We start from the raw sequence: 20,050 nt of genomic DNA, 5'->3' as shown, positions 1-20,050 counted from the left end.
TTCATCCCTGCTTCACCATGGTCCACACAAGAGCAGCTGTCTAAATTCACCAAGCTATCCATCAGGCTCAAATAGAGCGCCGAAGACAGGCTATTATAGCAGTAACTGTCATTGTTTTGACTGGGCGGGCCTTGGTAGTAGCCTGCCCTAATCCCTCAAGTAGGATGGTCTCGGATGTCTGATCACAATCTACGCCGGTCATGGTAGCCATCCCAATACTCTATAGAGAGAGAATCAAGCAGGCTGCCAAAAGGGTAGAGCCTCGAGATAAGTTATGACCTGAGCTGATAACAACCGCCCGGAGTTACTGGGAGGCATCCGAACGCATGCACTCGCCCGAGTAACTCGAGTTTTCTCGAGATTGAAAACCGAGATATTATTACTATATTTGGGCATGAAATGCCGGTAACTCTAACTCCAACTCTTTGCCGAACAGGCCCTCACAGATGTAAGCCACAGGGCACCAAAGTTTCAGTACGAGAAGACCGGGAAGACTGAGCATCCAAGCGCTACCTTCCAACCAGCGATGACACCCTGACCTCTTGACGCTGTACGAACGCACGGTGTGGGATCTCAGCGAAGAACAGTGGCGAAGGTGCACGGGCAAGTTCGAGGAAGATATCGGATTTCCTATTGCGAACCTGATAAACGGAAATGTCAGCCTGATAAGGCTCATGACGCGTGGTGTCCTCGCGGTGGTCCCAACAAGCCAGGACGATGATGCACGAAAGCCCGCTGGCCGACCACGATGCTCATGAACGTGATCTAGCATTTGACCAGACTCCGCGACTAGAGTGTATATAGCCAAGACGGCGCCCCGCTAACCTGTACGAAACTTCCATCCAATCGGGAACGCGCGCTCCGCTCTCGAGAGCCACGCGCTTGGTGCTGTAAAGCTCCTGAGACTGGAGCTCTGCGGGTGCAGAAAAGATGCAACGTGCCAATCCTGCGTACCCACTCACGGGCTCCGTTGTACCTGTGGGGACCTCCTATCAGCGATGTTCGAGGTCGCCTCTTGAGATTCCGAGCCCGGGCATCGGGCGTGGCTGCAAGCGCTTTGATCATCCGGCGTAGTCTGTCGCAAAAGCGTACCGCGACGCATGCATGCGGTCCACCCGTCACCCAGACATCCTCCTTGGATCTCGATATGTGCAGCTAAACTGTCCTGCAATCTCTTCAGTCTGGATCGTCGTCGCCTCGTTCTGGGCGCCACATTCAAACCCGGTACGTGAGCCGGATGAGGGAACTACGCACCTCTTTGCGGGGGCGGTTGGAATGCAGTGTCCGCATGAGATGGTTGGTTACTTATGCGCAGCGACAGTGACGGGTAGCAAGAGCACGACATGCATTACCATAATTTGCGCTCCTTCACGATTCTTACCCCAAATGTAGCATGAACAACCTCCAGCGAAACGCATACCTGCATCACGAAGGCCTAGGCCTGAGCACTCCGCTATACGTACGTATGGTCCCTCGATCGCACATACGTGGGTGGCCCTTTTGAGGTAAACGACACCCCGTTTCGGCGCTCGCTATGAGCCCATGGGATGCCAGCACTCTATACCTACGTCCTATAAGAGGGGCCTTCCAGAGTCTGGATTGTGCATCCTCAGCATCCAGTAGTGGCTACAAGTACGCGGTCCTTCGACTCGCATCTCCATCTACTCGCAGTGCTCTATCAGTGCCAACCCGTACGCCACCATGACTGTCCAGATCAAGCCCAGCCACACCTACAGGTTCATCCACGCCAAGAGCCGCGCTGTCCTTGACCTCTCCATGGCTGACTTCAAGTCAGTCGCCGCGGGAACTTGGGCCGACAGCGACAATCAAAAGGTATGACCGCAACCAAACTATACTGGTACCGGAAGTGCTCAAACCTCATCTTTGCCATAGTGGGTGGCGGAGCGCGCTAGGTCGGTACCCGAGACTGGCGCAACGCGGTGGACGTTCCGCAACGTTGCCACGGGGCTCTACCTTGGTATCGACGGGGTGCCGCGGAGTGCTGCACGCGTTGCTGCTACTCGGACGGAGACAGAATGGGACGTCCGTCCTGACCGGGAGGACCCTGCGGCGCTTCGGTGAGCTTGTCTGCAGGTCGCGGCCCAGTGAAGTCATGGAGGCTAACCGAGGAGCAGAGTCGTTGTCCCAACCGCCCGCCTGGCTCTGCAATTGGGTGATAAGGGTACTCCGCAGCAGGGCGCCCCTGCAATGCTGTGGGAGAACCGAGACGGAGAAGACCAACGTTGGCAGCTTGAGGAGGATAAGCGCTCTTATTGAAGCGTGACCTTGCTATGAAGGAACTTGCGCGGCGTGGCAGCTTGAGTACTTCCCTGCACTCGGATGCTACCCAGTTCGTCAGATCTCAAGGTTCCGAGCGGTCACAACAGGTTTGCACGGACTCACTGTACAGATGCACGGAGAGATTTTCGGTAGAGTCGTACTACGCTGGTCATCCGTTTGCTACGTCTTCTCGCTTCTATGTATTCACGGACACTTGGGGTTTGCTATCAAAGCAGAGTGTGGATATCCAGGTCTATATGTGAGCGGCTAGCAACTCTATCAGGTGCACTCCTGTCATTCGGCTACCTGTGCTCGGTTAGTATAATGCTACACAGTGGAGCTACTATGCCCCAGATGTATTGAAGAGCAGTTATGGGCCCTCATGCTACAGCTTTCGCATGGAATCACTCGATGACGTCCTGGATGTCGATTTTATGAGCAACAGCAGGAAATGTACCCAAGATGCGGTGACACATAAGAAGGACGACGCAATGGCGATGGGAACCATTCCGTCAGCCAATATAGCCACGATCCACGTAAGCAACGCCTACATCCTGAGGCACAGCGAGACCAGGTCCGCCCTTCGTCTAGCCGTCCATCCAGCCCCGGGGCACAGATGGAGCTAGAAAGTAAGCGACATGACCATTGGCCCGGATGCGGAGGTCGAGGAATGACGGAGAAACGTAGTGGTGGAGCCTCCTACCAGGAACATCGGTTACCGTCCAAGACTTGTCCACAGGCTTCTTCGTCAGTGCACAGTCGGAAAGGGTCGGTGCTCGCGTGATAATCTCACCAACAGCAACACATTAGCGTCTCGTCTCTGCCGATGCTGGTGTTTCAGCTTTCAGGTGCGTTGCGCGCTATGTCCCATGCAAGAGCTCGAAGCTGACCTAAATGACAACGACAGACCCATGGTGGCGGGCACCAATGTCTGCATGACGGTCGATGATCGGGTTGTCTCACGATTGACAACCTTCAAGCTTCAAGGGCGAGCGCCGGCCAAATTTGGCTGCTCGAGCACGTGAGCAGACCTCCGGGGAATGCGAAGGAGACATGCCCGATGAACACGGGACGACGAGCTGGGTCAGCTTCTTACTCGGCCTACCATCGGCTTGAATAGCTTACGGGCCTATCAATTGGTGATTTCAAGCTCTGCTTGGGGACTGCTCATCAGCGCAACACTCACTTGAATTGCCCAGGCAATGTGGGATTAGTTGACCTACTGCGCCGTTGAGAAGTGCGCTCCAAATACTAGTCTCATGTGTGGTCGTCGTACAGCTGCCAGTGCCGGAAGCCTTTATGTTATGATTCGCAGCGAATGAACATGGAGACGACGACCGGTCTGTTTGCCCCCATGTTAGCTGTACAGTGATCCATGCAGAATTTCGACACTAGTCCAGGCCCGGTCCTGAATCACCGTGTCCCAGAGCATTGCAAGCGTTTCATTCCCAAGTGTGGTCACGAGAGGACACGTACTTGGTTGGGCGTCGTAGGCGCATCCGGGTTTTCGGCCCAAATGGACAGTCTGGCGGCTGTCAAGACACCTACCCCAGAATGCATACACGAGGCTATCCGGTACGCAATGGGAGTGTTCATTGGTGCAAAATCAATCTCCGCGTGGGCACGTACTCGACTATATCGGAGATGTCCACGCAGTCAGCAGCTCATAGGGAAAGAGCGAGGTATCCACATACTGCTTACAATCCCCATACGTCGAACCGTTCCGCTGAAGGCGTCGGTGTTTCCGCAGAGAGAGGATCCTGTGCCATGTGGAGGAAGTGGTGGCAGAAGGACAAGACCAGAAATGTAGGCGCCCGCATGTCTCACCGAGTATTCGTTCAGCACTTGCCGCATACAGAGACTTGGTTCGAGGGTACATAGGCACGGAATAATTACACGAACTGACAGCTGACGGAGTAAAGAATGGATGCAGACGAGATCATGAGTATGATGGACAGGAGACGGCAAGTAGGTGCGATATAGCAAGCCGAAAGGCCATGGTCTAGAATACGCAACAGAGAACTAGTAACTTGAAGGGAAAGTGATACTAAGGTAGGTAGTAACCGCGGGGGCGAGGTGGGCCAGCGGTGCCGTTATGGACATCATATGTTCTTCGTGAATATATGCGGGCGCATTAGGAGAACTTCCATCTATGGATGCAGGTGTAAGTATGATCGCAGGCGATTATGAGCATCAGAAGAGCCAACCTATTTTTACATACGGTACAGCTATGGGAGGAAAGTCATCAAGATGAAGTACGAGTGACAGGAAAGCTCGAGTTACTGACGTTACAAAGGTCTGGAAGCGAAACGAAGTTAGACGATGATGCTTAGAATTGCAGCATGATGGACGTACCGTCATCGGCTCATCAGCACTCCGGGTCTGTTGTTGACGGTAACGGCACTTCCGCTACGAAGGCGCTCAACATGCGGTTCATTGTAGGAACGAGTAGGGGGAAAGGCGCACCTGTTTGCAGCGAGGGCATTGGAAAGCGTCAGTTTCGGCCTCCTGCTCTCCTGCGCCCAACGTCTTGAACAGGTTTTCCTCTTTGATCTTGGCGTCCGCGGCTTTCCGCTCCTCTGAGGCCATATCCTGGTAGGTGGTGATCAATACGGGAGTCGGACAATAATTGTTCAAATGAGAATCTGCGCGCAATGCTTCTAGAGAATACTACAGCGGGAGAACGCCAATATTTGTGCTGTCGCCATGCCTCGCGTAAACGCAATGTTCGGCATCAAAGCCGCTGACATTAGACCTACACCTTGCGTTCCGAAATATGCAGGTGGGCCGATCTACCGTTGAAGCTAGGAGTGAAGAGAAGGATGAACTCACCGCACTAGACATCTTGCACAGCTTGGAGACAGGAAGCTCTCCAGAGATGACACACTCTCGCAACCCGGGGTTGTTCTTGTCTTTTAGGTTCACGAAGAGCGAGCGAATCTTGGCCTTGTAGTTGGCGTTCGCGCCCCCGTTGTCCGCGAGGACAGTCTTTTCAATGTCCTTAGCGCGGCTCAAGATAAGCTCGCTCGCTAGTACATCGCGTGAGTATGCTAGGACGCCAGCACGAATGCAGTGCGATTGCTTACGTGCTCCGGAATCAAAGACAAGAGCGTCGTAGATGAGTTCTGCACATTTGTCTCGTGTCTTGTCGCCGGTGAACTCCACCTTCACGCCATCACTCTTTGCGGAACGGGTGTCGCTGAACTTCCCACCAGCATTGGACGCCGTGGGTGTAACAGGAGTGGAAGGGGTGGCTGCTGCTGACGAACTCGCAGCTTTCTTCGCAGCTAGAACACGACGAGCTGAGGATGTGGGTGAACGCGTGATAAGAGAGGACGCACCTGGAGGTTTGGCTCCGCTCTTGCCTCCCGACGCTTGCTTTTCCCGCTCAACCTCCGTTTTCCATTTCTTGACAATCTCCTTCGCGAGCTCGGAAACCTGCTTGGAGGAATGCTGACGCAGCTTTCCGACTGCCAAACCGGCTTTGCTTTCCTGGAAGAGACCTTTACGTCAACTGGGGCTAGTTGCCAACAACGACGCCACATACCCTGAGGACAGCTTCGGTGATCTTCGCCTGCTGCTTGAGGGTGTTTAAGATGGTGACAGTCTCCTACACATATTCCCGGGTGCAATCGGCGTCAGTAGCGTTCACGACGGTGAAAAACGCAAGTGAACGGGGACGTCATAGGAGGATCAATAGGACACACCTCATCGGTAGAAGCGCTGTTCAGGGCCTTGACAAGCGGCTTGAGTTCTACAGCAGCAGACATGTTGTCTGCGCCCTACTGTACACGGTTGGATCCCTTATATCTCTTAATGGCGACAGAAACGGCACTCTGGTCGTCGACACCGTCGCATACAGCGTGGCTCAGTCCAAAAGAGCGCAGACATCGTGGTCGCGCGCATCAGGACCTTGCTGACAAAGCGATGAACAAATAAGAGCAAACAGCGCGCTCACCGTTTGGCGTGTCGAGCTCATTGCCGCCACCGCCGCGTTGGTTACTGGTCTTCGTCCTCCCTTTACTACTTGCTTTGTCGCGCTTTTGCTGGTACCGCCAGTCTTTCCGCTTACTGACCTACTATGACTTCATCACTGCCACCTTTGAATCCCCTTCTTCAAGCATGTGGAAAGCGGACACGAGACATCTTCGCCTCCGGTCTGGACGAGACGTACAAGGATGAGGAGAAAAGGTGCGTGCATACACTTTGTTATTGACGAGAAGAGCGCATAAATATAGCGCATACAGCGCGAGGATACGGCTTTCCGTGAAAATAAACGACGAGTACAAGGAGTACAAGCAACTTCCCGCACCTTTGCTCGCGCAACAAGGTCCAGTCGGCCCAGCAAAGCCTAAGGAACAGAGGAAAATGATCACCGCAGGACGTAAGCACGCTCTTTGCAACTTCAGCGCGGCGATGTACTAACAAATATCGTATAGCGAGCACGGACACTGGTCGCATGATTGCCCAAATAGATAATACCCCCGCGCCCCAACTCTCCACCTTCTCCTCCAACACCAACCTCACCCGCGCACTCCAGCTACATAAAACAACGCGGACAATCAAACCTACATACCACCCACCATGGAAGCTCGTGCGCGTCATCTCAGGACACCTTGGCTGGGTACGCAGTGTCGCGGTAGAGCCAGGAAACAAGTGGTTTGCGACTGGAGCTGGAGACCGCGTCATCAAAATTTGGGATCTTGCGTCGGGTGAGCTGAAGCTCTCATTAACGGGCCACATATCGACAGTCCGTGGTCTGGCGGTGTCATCAAGACACCCGTACCTCTTCTCTTGCGGAGAGGACAAGGTGCGTTCAGTCTGTATGTTCGGTGCATGCCTCCTGTGTTGAATGTTTGCGTGCAGATGGTCAAGTGTTGGGACCTTGAAGCTAACAAGGTCATCCGACACTACCACGGTCACCTGTCGGGAGTATATGCGCTCAGTCTGCACCCAACACTGGACGTTTTAGTTACATCTGGTCGTGATGCGTCAGCACGTGTATGGGACATGCGGACGAAGGCGCAGATTCACGTACTATCCGGTCATACGGCAACCGTCGCGGACGTCAAGTGCCAAGAGTCGGATCCCCAGGTCATCACCGGCAGTATGGACTCGACCGTTCGGTGCGTACAGCTTGACCGGGCTTTTATGCGTTAGCTGAGCTGGTTTCCGTTCACGTGCAGGTTGTGGGATCTCGCTGCGGGAAAGACCATGGTGACACTCACCCACCATAAAAAGTCTGTTCGCGCACTTGCCATCCACCCGACAGAGTACAGCTTCGCGTCAGCGTCCGCAGGCGGGAACAATATCAAGAAGTGGAAATGCCCTGATGGCACGTTCGTTTTCAACTTTAGCGGGCACAACGCGATCATCAATACCCTCTCCGTGAACTCGGAGGGTGTGTTCTTTTCGGGTGGGGACAACGGTACACTAACATTGTGGGACTGGAACACGGGCACGGCGTTCCAGAACATGGACGATATCCCGCAACCGGGTTCGTTGGAGGCGGAGGCGGGTGTGTTCTGTTCGACGTTCGACGTCACAGGGACGAGGCTGATCACTGGTGGTGCGGACAAGACCATCAAGGTGCGTCGTGAACGAATGTCTGGCTCTGTGGAACGGTACTCATATCTGATCACCACCAGGTCTACGCAGAGCAGGCGGGGCAGTAGGTTTCTGTTGTTTGTACTGTACAATCTTGTATCCTCTACCATATTATCTGCTTAGCGTTCATTGTCTGATCATCGCTGTCCTCGCTTTATGTTGTAAGGTCCGGAATGAGGTCGGTGTAAGCGTGGATGAACGCTCGCGAAGACTCACAATATGACGACCTTCGCTCTTACGGGAAAACTCGCCCAAGTAGTGCCAGGCCCGTACCCTCGAGTATGTCGATATCGTTCATGACTAGATGGGTATCGATTACATGGTGTTGCAGGTCATCTTAAAGTAAGAATCCATCGACATCCTCGATCTGGACGTTGAGCTCCGTCCCCCCGTCTCCTGTCTAGCCGTAGCACGTGCCCTCGGAGGCCCTAAAACCATGTCAATTTCTCGTCTTCTGCCGGCTTCTCTAAGGCCGAGCGAGACACCAGTTCCACTGCCATGCGGTTCTCGAGATAACAAATTGCCATGTTAGCTTTCATATACAGAGGCAGGTCCCAGAACTGTCGCTACTGGTTATTTGGAAGGGAACGGCTACGTCTGGCTCCTTTCATTCCTCCTTGAATGCGACATCATCCGACCACGACGCATACTCGTCTATCTCCTTGGTCACCTGCGCAAGCCACTCCCTGAACATGTGGTTCGCGTCCTTCCCGAGCAGCAGGCGGAGTGGCGGGTTCGGCAGCCTGCTCAACTCGTAGATCTTCTCAACCCCCTTCGCAGGATCGCCCAAGCCCAGCATCTTGGCCGCTTCCTTGTCTGTGCCCATGCTCAACATCTGGTTCAGCATCTTGCGTGCCATGGTCGTCGCATTCGACTCGTCGGCGTACGCAGGGTGCTGAGGCATCATCTGGAGCGATTTCCCGATGTCGGTAGCGAAGCTTCCAGCCAGTACGGAGGAGATCTGGGATAGGATTTGTGAGTCGCGATTCATCCTTTTGGTCAGGCGCGTAGCCGAAGCTGACCTTGATATTCCACGTAGGGTTCACCTCCTTGCCCAGCGTTTCGGTGAACGCTTCCAGAGCTGAAGCGAGCCATGGTAAGACTCACACTTCCTACGACGATCATCGATCATAGCTATGCTCACCGTGCTTCGCAGCGGCGTAGAATGCCGCCGTTGGGAAGGTTACCAGCCCAATCAGAGCGCTGTTCTGGATAAGGCGGCCACCCTGCGGGCTATTCTCCTCGCGGAAGAATCTTATCGCTTCCTGCGAGACATGCACGGCGCCCCAGAAGTCCACCTCCAACAGGTTCCGCGCAGGCTCGTCAGGAATCGCCTCCGCTTCCCCGTTTACCGTATGGCCTGCATTGTTGAATACGACGTCGACGCGGCCGAAAGTCTCCTTCGCTTTGGCGAACGCATCCTTGATTTCCTCTGGCTTGGTGACGTCGAGCTTGAGGACGAGCAACTGGGTGGAAGAATACTGCGACGCGAATTCCTTGAGAACCTCGGGCCTTCGGAGGGTGGCAACGACGCGCTCGCCCTTCGAGAGGGCGTAGCGGGCCATCTCGAGGCCAAAGCCAGACGATGTGCCGGTGACTGGGAACACAACGTCAGTATGTCTGCTTGCCGCGGACCTCCGAACTGATTACGCACTCAACCAAACGCGAGACGAAGACATGGCAGGACGAATACGCAGGATCAGATGTCTGGTTACGAATTGTTGTGCGTCCTGGTCAAATCATGGCCTTCTTATATGCATTGTCCCCTCCATGTAGGCGCTTTCATAGATGCAGGACACGCGTCCATTCGGCAGCGTATGTGGACTACCGTTCAACTAGGGAGCCACGAAGCCATTCGGGATCTCTTCAAAAGTTCAGTCGGTGCTCAATGCGATCGTGAAGCGCTCGTTCATCTCGAAGCCGACGCTGGCCGATGGGGATAGCGCATCGGATTTTGTCGGCCTTAGCCAGAATAAGCACGGTCGGACGCCCGGCCTACTGACAATACCGCGAAAAGAGCTGCCTCCGAACCCCCTCCAGACTTCTCGATCCACTCGACCTCCGTAAGCAGTTAAGCGTGCCACGGCAAAGATCTTACAAGCTGATACTCAGTATACCTCACAGAGCGCTCTGGACTAGGTGAAACCCCCGAATCATTTTCGTGCCTAGCTTCGATCGAACGAAGATACTTCGTGAGGACCATGAATTCAAGACATGGTATCTCAATCAAGCACTTCGTGAAAAATTGCGGTTAACCAGTACATTACTGTCCACGACCACGAAGTGGTGTGTGGCTGGTCACAGGGATGCTCCTGCTTCGATTCCATATTGATCGCTACTTTACTGATTCACGCGTTGGCCTTGCACCCGTTATACAGCTCTGAGAAGCTTATTGAACTTTCGGCAGCCGCAGATAGACACCCGTGTGATACAGTACTACTAGGTAAGACCTGTTCATCCGTATCATTACTTTCTCAGCTGACCATGTTCACCGAAGCACAATAAGTCGAAGCTCACTTTAACGGTATCGTGGACATAGTGGCTTCACTGGTGAGAAGACGCTGGCTTTTTCTGAGAATGTAACGGGCCATTTCGAAGCTAAACCCTGTTGAAGTGTCGAGGTATCCAAGGAGCATTGGCTTCTAGACCACGGGGAATGTTGATCTCATTAGTGACGGCATAGCACGGCACGGAGGGTACGTGTGTCATCGTAGCTTCCATGTACGCGACTGCTCGGTCGCCTCAACGCCTCACTTATCGACTTCAAAACCAAGACTATCAGACCAGTGCGCGTACTCCTCTGTCTCCCGTCCCAGCTGTGTATGCCACTCCTTGACCATATAGTTTGAATCTCTTCCCAACAGCACCCTCAACGGCGGGTTAGGCAACTTGCTCAATTTGTAGATTTTCTGGACACCCTTCGCTGGATCCCCACAGCCCAGCCTGTTCATCGCCTCCATGCTCGCATTTTCGATGAACATCTTGCGCACCAGAGCGACTGCGTTGGAGTCGTCAGCATAGGCAGGGTGCTGCGGGATAAGTTGGCCCGAAGTCGTTATGTCGGTAACGAAGCCTCCAGGAAGAACCGAGGTGATCTAGGGGTGGGTCCACAAGTCAGACTATACGTATGTGAGTGCTTGACGTGGCTGCTATCACCTTGATGTTCCATGCCGAGTTCACCTCCTTGCTTAGCGTCTCAGTGAAGGCTTCGAGTGCTGAATTCCACCTCGTCTATCAATGCCCTAGCATCCTTGTAATTGACACTCAACGAGCGAGGCTCACCATGCTTCGCAGCGCCATAGAATGCCAGCCCCTCACGAGTGACCAGACCAACAGCAGCACTATTCTGGATGAGGCGCCCACCCTGCGGGCTGTTCTCGTCGCGGAAGAACCTGACCGCCTCCTGCGACACATGCACGGCACCCCAGAAGTCCACCTCGAATACGTTCCTTGCGGCTTCGTCGGGGGTCGCCTCAGCTTCTCCGAAGACCAGCGTAACAGGCATTGTTGAAGACGATATGGACGCGACCGAAAACTTCCTTAGCTTGGGCAAACGCATCCTTGATCCCTCGGGGTGTTGTGACGTCCAGTCGGAGTACAAGTAGCTGAGCAGGAGGGTACTGAGACGCGAAATCCTCCAGCACTTCAGGCTTCCGGAGTGTGGCAACGACCCGGTCGCCGTTGGCGAGGGCATTCCGAGCCATCGCAAGGCCGAAGCTCGTGGACGTGCCGGTGACTGGGATAGCTACTCAGTATAATCATGGTACTCGATGTGTCCGAGTCGGGAGATACGCACTGAACCAAACTCGGAAAGAAGACATGACTGGCAATTATATGTGGATGCGGTGATCTACGAGGTGAATTCAAGCTGCTCGTGCCCTACGAGCATTTTTTCTTATACCCTGGTTTCCCAAGACTATCATGTACGCGTTCCTTTGGCACAGACATGTGGGTTGCGCGCGAGCGCGTGGAGACCAACAGCCTTTCGGACGGTGTATAGCGTTATCCGCATTTCTGTGCCTGTTCATGCCGCACCCTGACGTATGCGTTGGAACTTAAACCTGCCGTGACTCTGACCTCCTCAAGTGCCGTACGTCAATTTCGAACTCGTTGACAACATCCGATTCGGGGTATCTGTTGAAGTATTTGCTCGTGCGCATAGTGCATCGTAAGACAGCCCTACGTCTCGCGATCGGACACTGGCGAAAAGCCGACCGGAATATCCCTTTCATGGAACACGACCACAAACACAGCTACTACCGGTCGTTGCCAGCATGGAACAACGCCACCATGCAGAACATATGCCTCCACTGGGCGATTCATCAGGTTCTAAGTAGTGATACAGTACTCATATTCAAACTCAAGATACTCGATCAGGATGCGTAATTCTATATAACATCTGGTGTAGCTTAATCAGGGAAATTGCAGCCAAATGAACTTATCATACATATCAGCTTACGTGCCAGCCTGGATATAGCCTCGATGCGGACGTCGTCAAGGAGCAAGGAACAACGCGCACAACTACATAGCTGCCCGTGCTAGAGTTACTCAATATGGCTTGTTTCGCCGCCGTCATCAACTCCGCTACGACTCGTAGCGTGCACTGCCTCAACTAATCACAATCAAACCCATATTCTGAATATTTTACTCGGGATGAGTTTTCTCCAACTCGGCCCATGGAGATGCCGATAAGAGGTGCCTGCACAACAGACGGCGGACGTCATCGGAAGGGCGAACAGAAGACATGGATGTTCCTGGGTAGGTATAGCATTCATACAAGTGGTAGGAAGTCGTTGATCGTAAAGAGGTGGGTAGGTATGTATGTATGTATGTAGGTAGGTAGGTAGGTAGGTAGTGGCATAACAGCATGATACGCAGGAAGGCGCGCGCATTTCCGAGTCGTCATAAAGAAGGATATGTGTTGGTTCTAGCCCAAGGTAGAAACAAAACGACCGCACCAGGAGCACGAAGAGGAGTGAAGAACGCATGGCACAGCTCAAAGCGCAAAATATCCGAGTATACGGCGATACGGTGATATGTACGGGGGTGCGATTAGTTGAAGGCGAGATAGAAGCCGGAGACCGAAGCCCAAGCTGAAACCGAATGCACACGAAACAAAAACAGAACTGACGAGCTATCCGCGAGAAAGCAGGGGTCATAACTTGAGCTCCGTCAACACGCGGCGTGCCAGCATATGATATTGCCAACCATCGCCGCCCAGCCTGCGGAATTGGATGCCGTGGAGGGGTAGCCAAGGAACCTGCGAGGCGAAAGGAGTCAGTTAGGGTGGCGTGAATGGGCCCCGAGACACGACGCACCTTCACAACATTTACTTCAAATCGCACAGCAAGGGAGCTGGCACCAATGATCTCAAACAGGTTTGGATCCACCGGGCCAGTGGGCAAGGGGGACGCTGGTGGGGGCTGAGGGCTTGCCGGAGCGTGGTCATGGGGTATAGGCGGCAAGTTCTTGCCCTTTGCAGGCGACTGTGGACGCGTCGATTCCTCCGGTGCCGCGAGGTTTTCCAACGTGCTCGAGCGGGCAGCTTCGACAGTGGTAGTGTGTGCATTGGAAGACACATGGAAGAACGACGAGGACGCACTGCTGGCAGTGGTGCTGAGAGTCGTCGCGCCAGAAGGACGACTAGGCAATTCCTTGTCCTTCGGCTCGCGCTCCCTATCTTTGCTCATCATACCAAACGACCGTTTCGACGCCTTCTTGGTGAGAGTGCGGTGGCGGTCTTCGTGAGAGCTGCTTGAGGGCCGCTTCCCATGTGCAGAGGGAGCGGGAAGCAGGGAAGAGACATCGATCGATGGCATGTGAATGCACTCGAAGCCCGTCTTCGTCTCGCGGTATTGCACTTGCATGCGGTCCAGTACTCGCTTGACGTCAGCTTTGATGACATTAGGCGGTTTCGTTGATGTGGTCGCGACGCTGTTGGCAGGGGTGAGAAAGCGAATAGAAATCATCCTCAGCGAAACGACATACCTGAATAGTCCCTTGAGGTACACGGGCTTGAACTCTCTGTCCTCTGTTTGGCCCTCCTCGCCTTGAGCTACGTCGTCCTCGCCATGCAGACCGGGAGGCTCTCCGGTATCTCCGTTATCCCCGTTCTCGGCAGTCTGCTGCTCATCCTCCTCGTCTGTGCGCCCGAACAACCTCTCACCAAGCGGCTTGGAGTATGTGTACGAGTTACCAGTCGACGGTCTCCTATGCCGGCCAATCGTGCCGCCAACACCAGTTAGCAACGCTGCTCCCGTGCTGCTCCTACGCTCATGGCGAGTCGAGCGCCCCTGAGGGTCTAGGATAGTCGCTGCACGACGATGGATCGAACCCACAGGTTGGCTCTGGCTCTGAGTGATCGGACCTCCTGCGTCGGATTGGCGCTGCTGCTGAGCCACCTTCTCGTCCGCGGCGCTGAAGGTGACCCCATTCTTCTGCGCCTGCGGCTCTTTCTCCTTTTCCAGCACCTCGCCATCCGTAGACGGTCGGGGAGAGAAGCTGGTGAGGATGCTGCCACGCTTCGTCGGCGTACCTGATCGTCTGGAGTCGTCGTTCCGGCCGCCACCAAGGATGCTGCCGAACTTACGCACGAGCGTTGCGCCCGCCGACAACACGAGTGGCGTGCGCGGCTCCTCCTCGCTCTCTCTTTCAGGACCCGCGGGCTCCCTTGGCGGTTGTCCCATCCTATCCGCGAAGCTGGTGAACTCGGGACCAGCCGTGCGTGGGGACTCCGCGAAGTCCCTGCGGCGAATCGTCCCATCCTCGCTGGCCTCCTCTGTTCCGCCCAGCCCAAACATGCCGTGCCACCCGCGCACGCTCGGGCGCTGGCTTAGGCTGTGGCTTCGGCGATGTGCGGTATTCGCAGGCTCGCGGGGCATAGACATAGACATAGACAGACGGGCGGGGGACGCCGCGACATTCTTAGGTAGAGGGCTCTGGGGGGAGGGCTTCGGTGACGCAAACGCTGCATCGCGCGCGCGAGGTTGCGGGAAGGTGGACGTAGTGGGGGAGGGCGTTGCCGGGGTGACGTCGTATGACAGGCCCGAGTAGTGCGACGTCTCGGGCGCGGGGAGACGGGGAAGTGGCATACTGTAGTCTGGCTTTCCTGTTAAGGGTGGGTCGCGTTTGCGAACAGAGGGCTGGGAGAGCATTTTTGCCGAGGTTGGGGGAGGCGCGGGTGCATCAACGGCCGTAGCGTCTGGCCGAGAGCTCGCCTCCAAGGAAAGCTGAGAGCTAGCGAAATGACCCGGGCCGTAGACCTTCTCGCGCTCCATCTTCTCGCGGACCAAGAAATAGATAGAAATTAGTGGATGGAAGCCATATGTCGGATCAGGCGGCTCGCGCGCAGAATCAAGCAGCGAGGTGTTCGACATATGCGACGTCGAACCAGGCGGAGATTGGGCGATCGGCGTGCTGGGTGGCGACGACGAGGGTGAGAACAGCTTGCGACGGTAGAAGTCAAACCCAGAGAAGCGCTTCGACTTCTTCGACGGCGATTGGTCAACCTTGGTCGCTGTTGTCGAGTAACTACCGTCGTTGGATATCGCGAGCGAAGAGTTGGAGAAGGACTCGCCCCAACGTCCGTGGCCATTATGCCCATTCGCCATTCGTTTCCGCTCCCAATACTGCACCGCACGGTAATATGAATCCGATTCCAGCACTTCGATCAGCTTCTGCTCAATGTCGTCCTCGGTCCCGAACTCGAAGCCCTTCATGCCCTTGATGACGTTTCGGTCGAGCTCATCGGCACGCAGTGGCTCACGATGAACCAGGTGCGAATCGGGCGCGCCGCGGTATCCACGCGTCATCCACGGGTGGTTCAGCACCTCAGACAGCGGCGCACGAGCGCTCGGCGTAGTCACCAGCATCCGCGTGAGCAAATGTTTGCATTCTGCAACTTCGTCAGCGGACGCACGAATCGGATCGCAGCTCGTAACCACACACCTGCGCTCAGCCACACCGGGTATTCCACCAATCCACGCTTGATCTTCGCGTGCAGCGCCGGCATGCTTTGGTCGTCGAAAGGCACCTTCCCACACACCAACACGTACAGCACGACGCCGAAGCTCCACACGTCGACCTCCGGGCCTGTGTACGCCTTCGCGTTCAGAAGCTCCGGCGCCGCGAAGTACAGGGACCCGCAGAACGTCCCGAGACGACCGACAGGGTCATACAGATTCGAAAGCCCAAAATCAATGATCTTGATGTTACCCGAGTGCGATATGAGGATGTTCTCGATCTTGAGGTCTGAAAACGAGCAGGTTCACCATGAGACGTCATCCCCGCCCCACCGAGTCGTTCAGCCCACCTCGATGCACGACGTTGTTCTTGTGGCAGTAGTCGAGGGCGCTGCCGATCTGCCTCGCGAACTTGCGGGCCACACGCTCCCGCAACCGGCCGTGGCTGATGATGTAGTCCAGCATCTGCCCCCCGCTCACGTACTCGAACACCATGTAGTAATGGTGCTGGTGAACAATCATCTCCCGCATACCGCAGATGTACGGATGGTGGAGGAGCATCGACAGCGCCGCCTCCCGGAGCGTCCTTATCTCCTTCGAGGCGTCTTTGGACGCCTGCTTCGCCGCCGCGTCCGACGTCGGTGCCGTCCCTGAGCCGCTGGTGGGCACCCGAGGCAGGATTTTGACCGCGAGCTGGGCCGAACGCATCCGCCATTACACTCCGGGGCAGGCGGGCGGACACAAAAACGGGGTACTCACCTTCTCGCCGGTGATGTTGTGGTGTGCGAGCTTCACTTTACCCATGCTCCCCGCCCCCAACGTCTTGCTCAGGGTGTAGTCTCCGAGCACCCGTGTCCCGCTGCGCGATTTACTCGACGAGCCGACTTCTGTACGGCCATGGCGGCCGTCCTCGTACCGCTGATCGCGTTCTCCGTTAGTGGCCGTGGCCGTGGGTGGGGCGTACGCCTGAGGTGGCATTGACACGGGGCGGGGCCTTTGCGACGTCGACTGAGGCCTTGCTTGGCTATATCTCTCTGTCCTCTCTGCACGCTCCATCGTGGGCGTATGTCGCGTGTCAGGGGTGTGGGGTGTAGATGTAGGTCCCTGGGTAATCGGCTTCTGGGTGATGGGCACGTCGTATTCAGGGCCGCCGACTAGACCACCGTGCGTAGGAGTCGGAAGACCTTCTGAGGTATTGGAGGAGCCTAGACCAGCAGGATATACGTCCATCCACCCGCAGCGCGGTTGTCGAAGACGAGCTGGGCGACGTGAGGTACTTTGTGGGCGATGGCAATGGAGGTTGATGGCGGAGGCGTTAATTCGCCGCACGGCCCCGTCGAGCGCCTCACACAGGCGGCACTGAGCTGAGTGAGCTCGATAGAACGCTGATACGTATTTTCAGTCGTGCATACAGTAGTCACTACCAAGCTGGCTATCAAGGGCAGAGTATATACTATCCAACGGTCTACAGACGGTACTGTGGGCGGGAATAAGGGGAATGTGAACTGTCATTTCGCCGGCGCCAGTGGCGGCAGTAAGAAAAACTCCGTAAATACCCAGGCGAGGGCGGGGTTACTCAGCCGCTACCATTCCATAGTCCATCTATCTCGCACGACGTCACCCACGATGGAAGGCTGCATCGTCAATGATCAGCAAAAGAAGTGCTAACAGGATAGCATCACGCCTCAGTAGCAGCGACTGAGCTAAAAAGCATGACTGCTCACGAGCGTCGGTGTACCGAACGGCCGCAGCGAAGACTACGAGACACATCATTCATGCTTTCGTCTCCTTGATTGAGAGCCATTTGACTGGATGACGTCTGTACGCTGGCCATGGCGGGATGACGGCCTGTGAAGGTAAGGTCAATCATGCGATACATGAGGTAGAGAGTCGAGGGAAAGATGAAGGAAACCATTGTTCCTCGTCGGAAGACTTCCTATGTATAGAGATGACACAGGTGGTTGAGGCTGGCTATCAAGCCTCGGCCTCTCGGTTCTGCAAGCTGGAGCTCGAAGAAGGATGGGCTACCCCCTAGCTCACACCGGCAATCTGGTCATCGGAAGGCAATCATATTCCAGTCAGAGCACAATAGTGCCTTGATATCAATAGGCCATTGAACAACTCTGAGCACGGCAGTACGAAGAGTCGTCGCGAGAAGATGATGAAGAAGCCTCCTTCCTGGTAGGTCAAGTCCGTTTACCCTGGACTTTAAGGCATACGCATATCTTACAGTCAAGGGCATGCGCGTAAATCCGGACTGGACTGTGTGCTTGATCTGGCGGTGCTCAGGATAGAATAATTCAGGCAATCTACGCATAGCTAGACATACTACGGACCAATATTCCAGCGAGAATCTGGTTTGGGCAGCAAGAATAAGTCGTGATCCAGACCGGCGCGACGCTGACAACAATCGAACGAGAAGCCAAAACTCAGGATGCGCAACATCTGGTAGACCTTCGGGCGGTCTCGCTCAGGATAAAGGCACCATTGCGAGCGATGGCATCCACGATGCAAAGCCCATCTTTCGTGGCCGCATTCGGAGGAGTTGTCTTTGTCATCGAGACAGTCCTTCGAACGAGGCTGTACTAACTTGAGCTGTCCCATTAGCTGCCGTCGCACACAATGGACATGTACTCTCAAGATGATTCGCGAACGCAGAGTCTCCGAGTGTGCGGGTTTTTGTTACTCACCAAGCTCAATGTCACGACAAACGCTGCGAATACGCCGAACAAGACTTGTAGTGACTGTGTCGCGAAACCAGCGACGAATGACACTGCCTGATGAACTGTTGTCAGACACAGTATACACATGGGATGTTGGGTACACTGACTGTAGCAACGATGAGGATATTCCTGGAAATCTGCTCTACGAGCTTCTGCCCCTCAAAATCCTGACCCGGAAGGCGGGAGACGTCAGAACCCATGCCCAATCCACAGGCATGGCACTCACAATCTTGCCCTCAAGGTACTGTTGCAGGATGTCACTCATATTGTGAGATTCCGAGGGAGGATAGATAGATGGCAGAAGAAATCGCAGAGGTCGCGGACTATCTGCACTGAGTGTATACGGGCAGCATCATCGGCGCTCCAGGAGCGTTGTGGCGGACTCGGAGTTTCCCGATCATTCATGACGGACCAATCGCTTCCGATCAAATCAAAGCTTGCAATCCCGGACCTCCACTCTCTCGCCGCTCCGCGATGCTCCCGTTCAGGCCCTCGCAGCGCCGGGTTGCATATTGCAAGAACTTGGCAGGATGAGGTCATGACGGGGGCAACCCCGGACGCCGCTCTTGACACCAACGAAGCGCTGGAATGCCTACAGATCGAAGGTGAGCCGGTTCGTAGACTTCGACTGTTTCAACGATACGAGGCCAGCGATTGTTGAGCCAGCATTCATGAGAACTCAATTACATTGCATCACGTCTAGGGCATTTTTGAAGCCGAAAGGCGCATTCATGCACCCGTCATTCATCAAATCGGTGCCGGCGCTATGTCGGCAAGCCTGAACAAGGCACCTTTCCGCCTACAACATCCCGTCGTGGAGAGTGACCGCGAAATAGCGCCGCAAGGACAGATGTCAGCAACGCCCTCGCCCGATTACCCGTATATATGCAGCTCCGACGCTTCCAGTACGCCATCACATCTATTAGGAAAACCAGGTAGTGGCGAATGCCTTCGCTGGCAGAATGGCATACGCCTGGGTTCACGCAGGTTGTTCGACACGAAGAGAGCAGTACGATTGTCTTGTGGGTCTAGAGAGTATGTCGGGTTGTCACTTCGCATCCCGGCCTTCGGTTGGCTCCACTGTGCGTCGCAAGCTCCTTCAATGATGAGGTTCAGCTTTTCTTGTTCGCGACATAATGAAGGACTAATATATGCTCCTGGGTCAGGCCATCTCCAACACTATTCATATATGACCCCTCCGGTCATACTTCCTACGGGGAGAGTACGTCGTGTTCGTACACCCAATTTGTCTCTACGGGGTGGTGCTATCGTCAATTATCACGCTGCAATACCCTGCAGCAGCCCACTTGTGGCGTCCGGTGAATTTTCTCCGATGTCCGTATTGACGTGCCCGAGCCACTGTTCGCACCACCAATTACTTTGCTTTGCTAATCTATCGAGCACCCACTCGATCCTGCCGCTGACATACTCTCATGAAGTGAAGCCGATGAACCACGCAACATCGCCTGCAGAGTCCTC

General features: G+C 55.0%; 6 protein-coding genes across 6 annotated transcripts; 2 read left to right on the top strand and 4 right to left on the bottom strand.

Annotated features, from left to right (window-relative positions):
- Positions 1–1,635: 1,635 nt before the first annotated feature.
- Positions 1,636–2,634, top strand: DICSQDRAFT_180367 (uncharacterized protein). Its single transcript, XM_007365217.1, has 3 exons — positions 1,636–1,833; positions 1,894–2,078; positions 2,136–2,634. Exons 1-3 carry the CDS (start codon positions 1,702–1,704, stop codon positions 2,275–2,277), a joined length of 459 nt encoding a protein of 152 aa, XP_007365279.1. The 5' UTR covers positions 1,636–1,701; the 3' UTR covers positions 2,278–2,634.
- A 1,508-nt stretch (positions 2,635–4,142) lies between these two features.
- On the bottom strand, positions 4,143–6,142 carry DICSQDRAFT_161296 (transcription elongation factor). Its single transcript, XM_007365216.1, has 10 exons — positions 5,988–6,142; positions 5,828–5,890; positions 5,622–5,772; positions 5,367–5,567; positions 5,113–5,309; positions 4,747–4,872; positions 4,636–4,689; positions 4,568–4,578; positions 4,488–4,508; positions 4,143–4,430 (listed from the first exon to the last, which is right to left on the bottom strand). The coding sequence occupies exons 1-10, from the start codon at positions 6,048–6,050 to the stop codon at positions 4,415–4,417; spliced, it is 903 nt and encodes a 300-aa protein (XP_007365278.1). The 5' UTR covers positions 6,051–6,142; the 3' UTR covers positions 4,143–4,414.
- A 219-nt stretch (positions 6,143–6,361) lies between these two features.
- On the top strand, positions 6,362–8,010 carry DICSQDRAFT_59388 (WD40 repeat-like protein; the record flags this gene model as incomplete). The annotated part of the gene is made up of 5 exons (XM_007365215.1): positions 6,362–6,471; positions 6,528–6,664; positions 6,720–7,090; positions 7,147–7,406; positions 7,467–8,010. The coding sequence occupies 5 exons, from the start codon at positions 6,362–6,364 to the stop codon at positions 8,008–8,010; spliced, it is 1,422 nt and encodes a 473-aa protein (XP_007365277.1).
- Positions 8,011–8,395: 385 nt separating this feature from the next.
- On the bottom strand, positions 8,396–9,566 carry DICSQDRAFT_180364 (NAD(P)-binding protein; the record flags this gene model as incomplete). Its single annotated transcript, XM_007365214.1, has 4 exons — positions 8,396–8,848; positions 8,910–8,968; positions 9,032–9,484; positions 9,542–9,566. 4 exons carry the CDS (start codon positions 9,564–9,566, stop codon positions 8,495–8,497), a joined length of 891 nt encoding a protein of 296 aa, XP_007365276.1. The 3' UTR covers positions 8,396–8,494.
- A 1,071-nt stretch (positions 9,567–10,637) lies between these two features.
- DICSQDRAFT_126746 (NAD(P)-binding protein) lies at positions 10,638–11,392 on the bottom strand (the record flags this gene model as incomplete). The annotated part of the gene is made up of 3 exons (XM_007365213.1): positions 10,638–10,982; positions 11,044–11,102; positions 11,170–11,392. 3 exons carry the CDS (start codon positions 11,390–11,392, stop codon positions 10,638–10,640), a joined length of 627 nt encoding a protein of 208 aa, XP_007365275.1.
- A 1,261-nt stretch (positions 11,393–12,653) lies between these two features.
- Positions 12,654–18,913, bottom strand: DICSQDRAFT_180363 (Pkinase-domain-containing protein). Its single transcript, XM_007365212.1, has 9 exons — positions 18,798–18,913; positions 18,679–18,738; positions 18,539–18,625; positions 16,608–17,207; positions 16,199–16,541; positions 15,835–16,137; positions 13,876–15,781; positions 13,206–13,821; positions 12,654–13,147 (listed from the first exon to the last, which is right to left on the bottom strand). The coding sequence occupies exons 1-9, from the start codon at positions 18,834–18,836 to the stop codon at positions 13,043–13,045; spliced, it is 4,059 nt and encodes a 1,352-aa protein (XP_007365274.1). The 5' UTR covers positions 18,837–18,913; the 3' UTR covers positions 12,654–13,042.
- Positions 18,914–20,050: the final 1,137 nt, after the last annotated feature.

The sequence above is a fragment of the Dichomitus squalens genome (genome assembly GCF_000275845.1).
Source record: "Dichomitus squalens LYAD-421 SS1 unplaced genomic scaffold DICSQscaffold_11, whole genome shotgun sequence".
In the NCBI taxonomy this organism is placed as follows: domain Eukaryota; kingdom Fungi; phylum Basidiomycota; class Agaricomycetes; order Polyporales; family Polyporaceae; genus Dichomitus; species Dichomitus squalens.
The sequence above is the reverse complement of the archived record's forward strand: the minus strand, read 5'-3'. Positions and strand labels throughout refer to the sequence as shown.

Coding starts and splice junctions, on each gene's coding strand:
- DICSQDRAFT_180367 (XM_007365217.1), top strand. CDS start 1,702: ATGACTGTCCAGATCAAGCCCAGCCACACCTACAGGTTCATCCACGCC. Junction 1,834..1,893: donor CCGACAGCGACAATCAAAAG/GTATGACCGCAA, acceptor TCTTTGCCATAG/TGGGTGGCGGAGCGCGCTAG. Junction 2,079..2,135: donor GAGGACCCTGCGGCGCTTCG/GTGAGCTTGTCT, acceptor ACCGAGGAGCAG/AGTCGTTGTCCCAACCGCCC.
- DICSQDRAFT_161296 (XM_007365216.1), bottom strand. CDS start 6,050: ATGTCTGCTGCTGTAGAACTCAAGCCGCTTGTCAAGGCCCTGAACAGC. Junction 5,310..5,366: donor TGTCTTTGATTCCGGAGCAC/GTAAGCAATCGC, acceptor GCGATGTACTAG/CGAGCGAGCTTATCTTGAGC. Junction 4,873..5,112: donor TGTGCAAGATGTCTAGTGCG/GTGAGTTCATCC, acceptor ACCACCTACCAG/GATATGGCCTCAGAGGAGCG.
- DICSQDRAFT_180363 (XM_007365212.1), bottom strand. CDS start 18,836: ATGAGTGACATCCTGCAACAGTACCTTGAGGGCAAGATT. Junction 18,739..18,797: donor AGTACCTTGAGGGCAAGATT/GTGAGTGCCATG, acceptor CTTCCGGGTCAG/GATTTTGAGGGGCAGAAGCT. Junction 16,542..16,607: donor ACAACATCACCGGCGAGAAG/GTGAGTACCCCG, acceptor CGTTCGGCCCAG/CTCGCGGTCAAAATCCTGCC.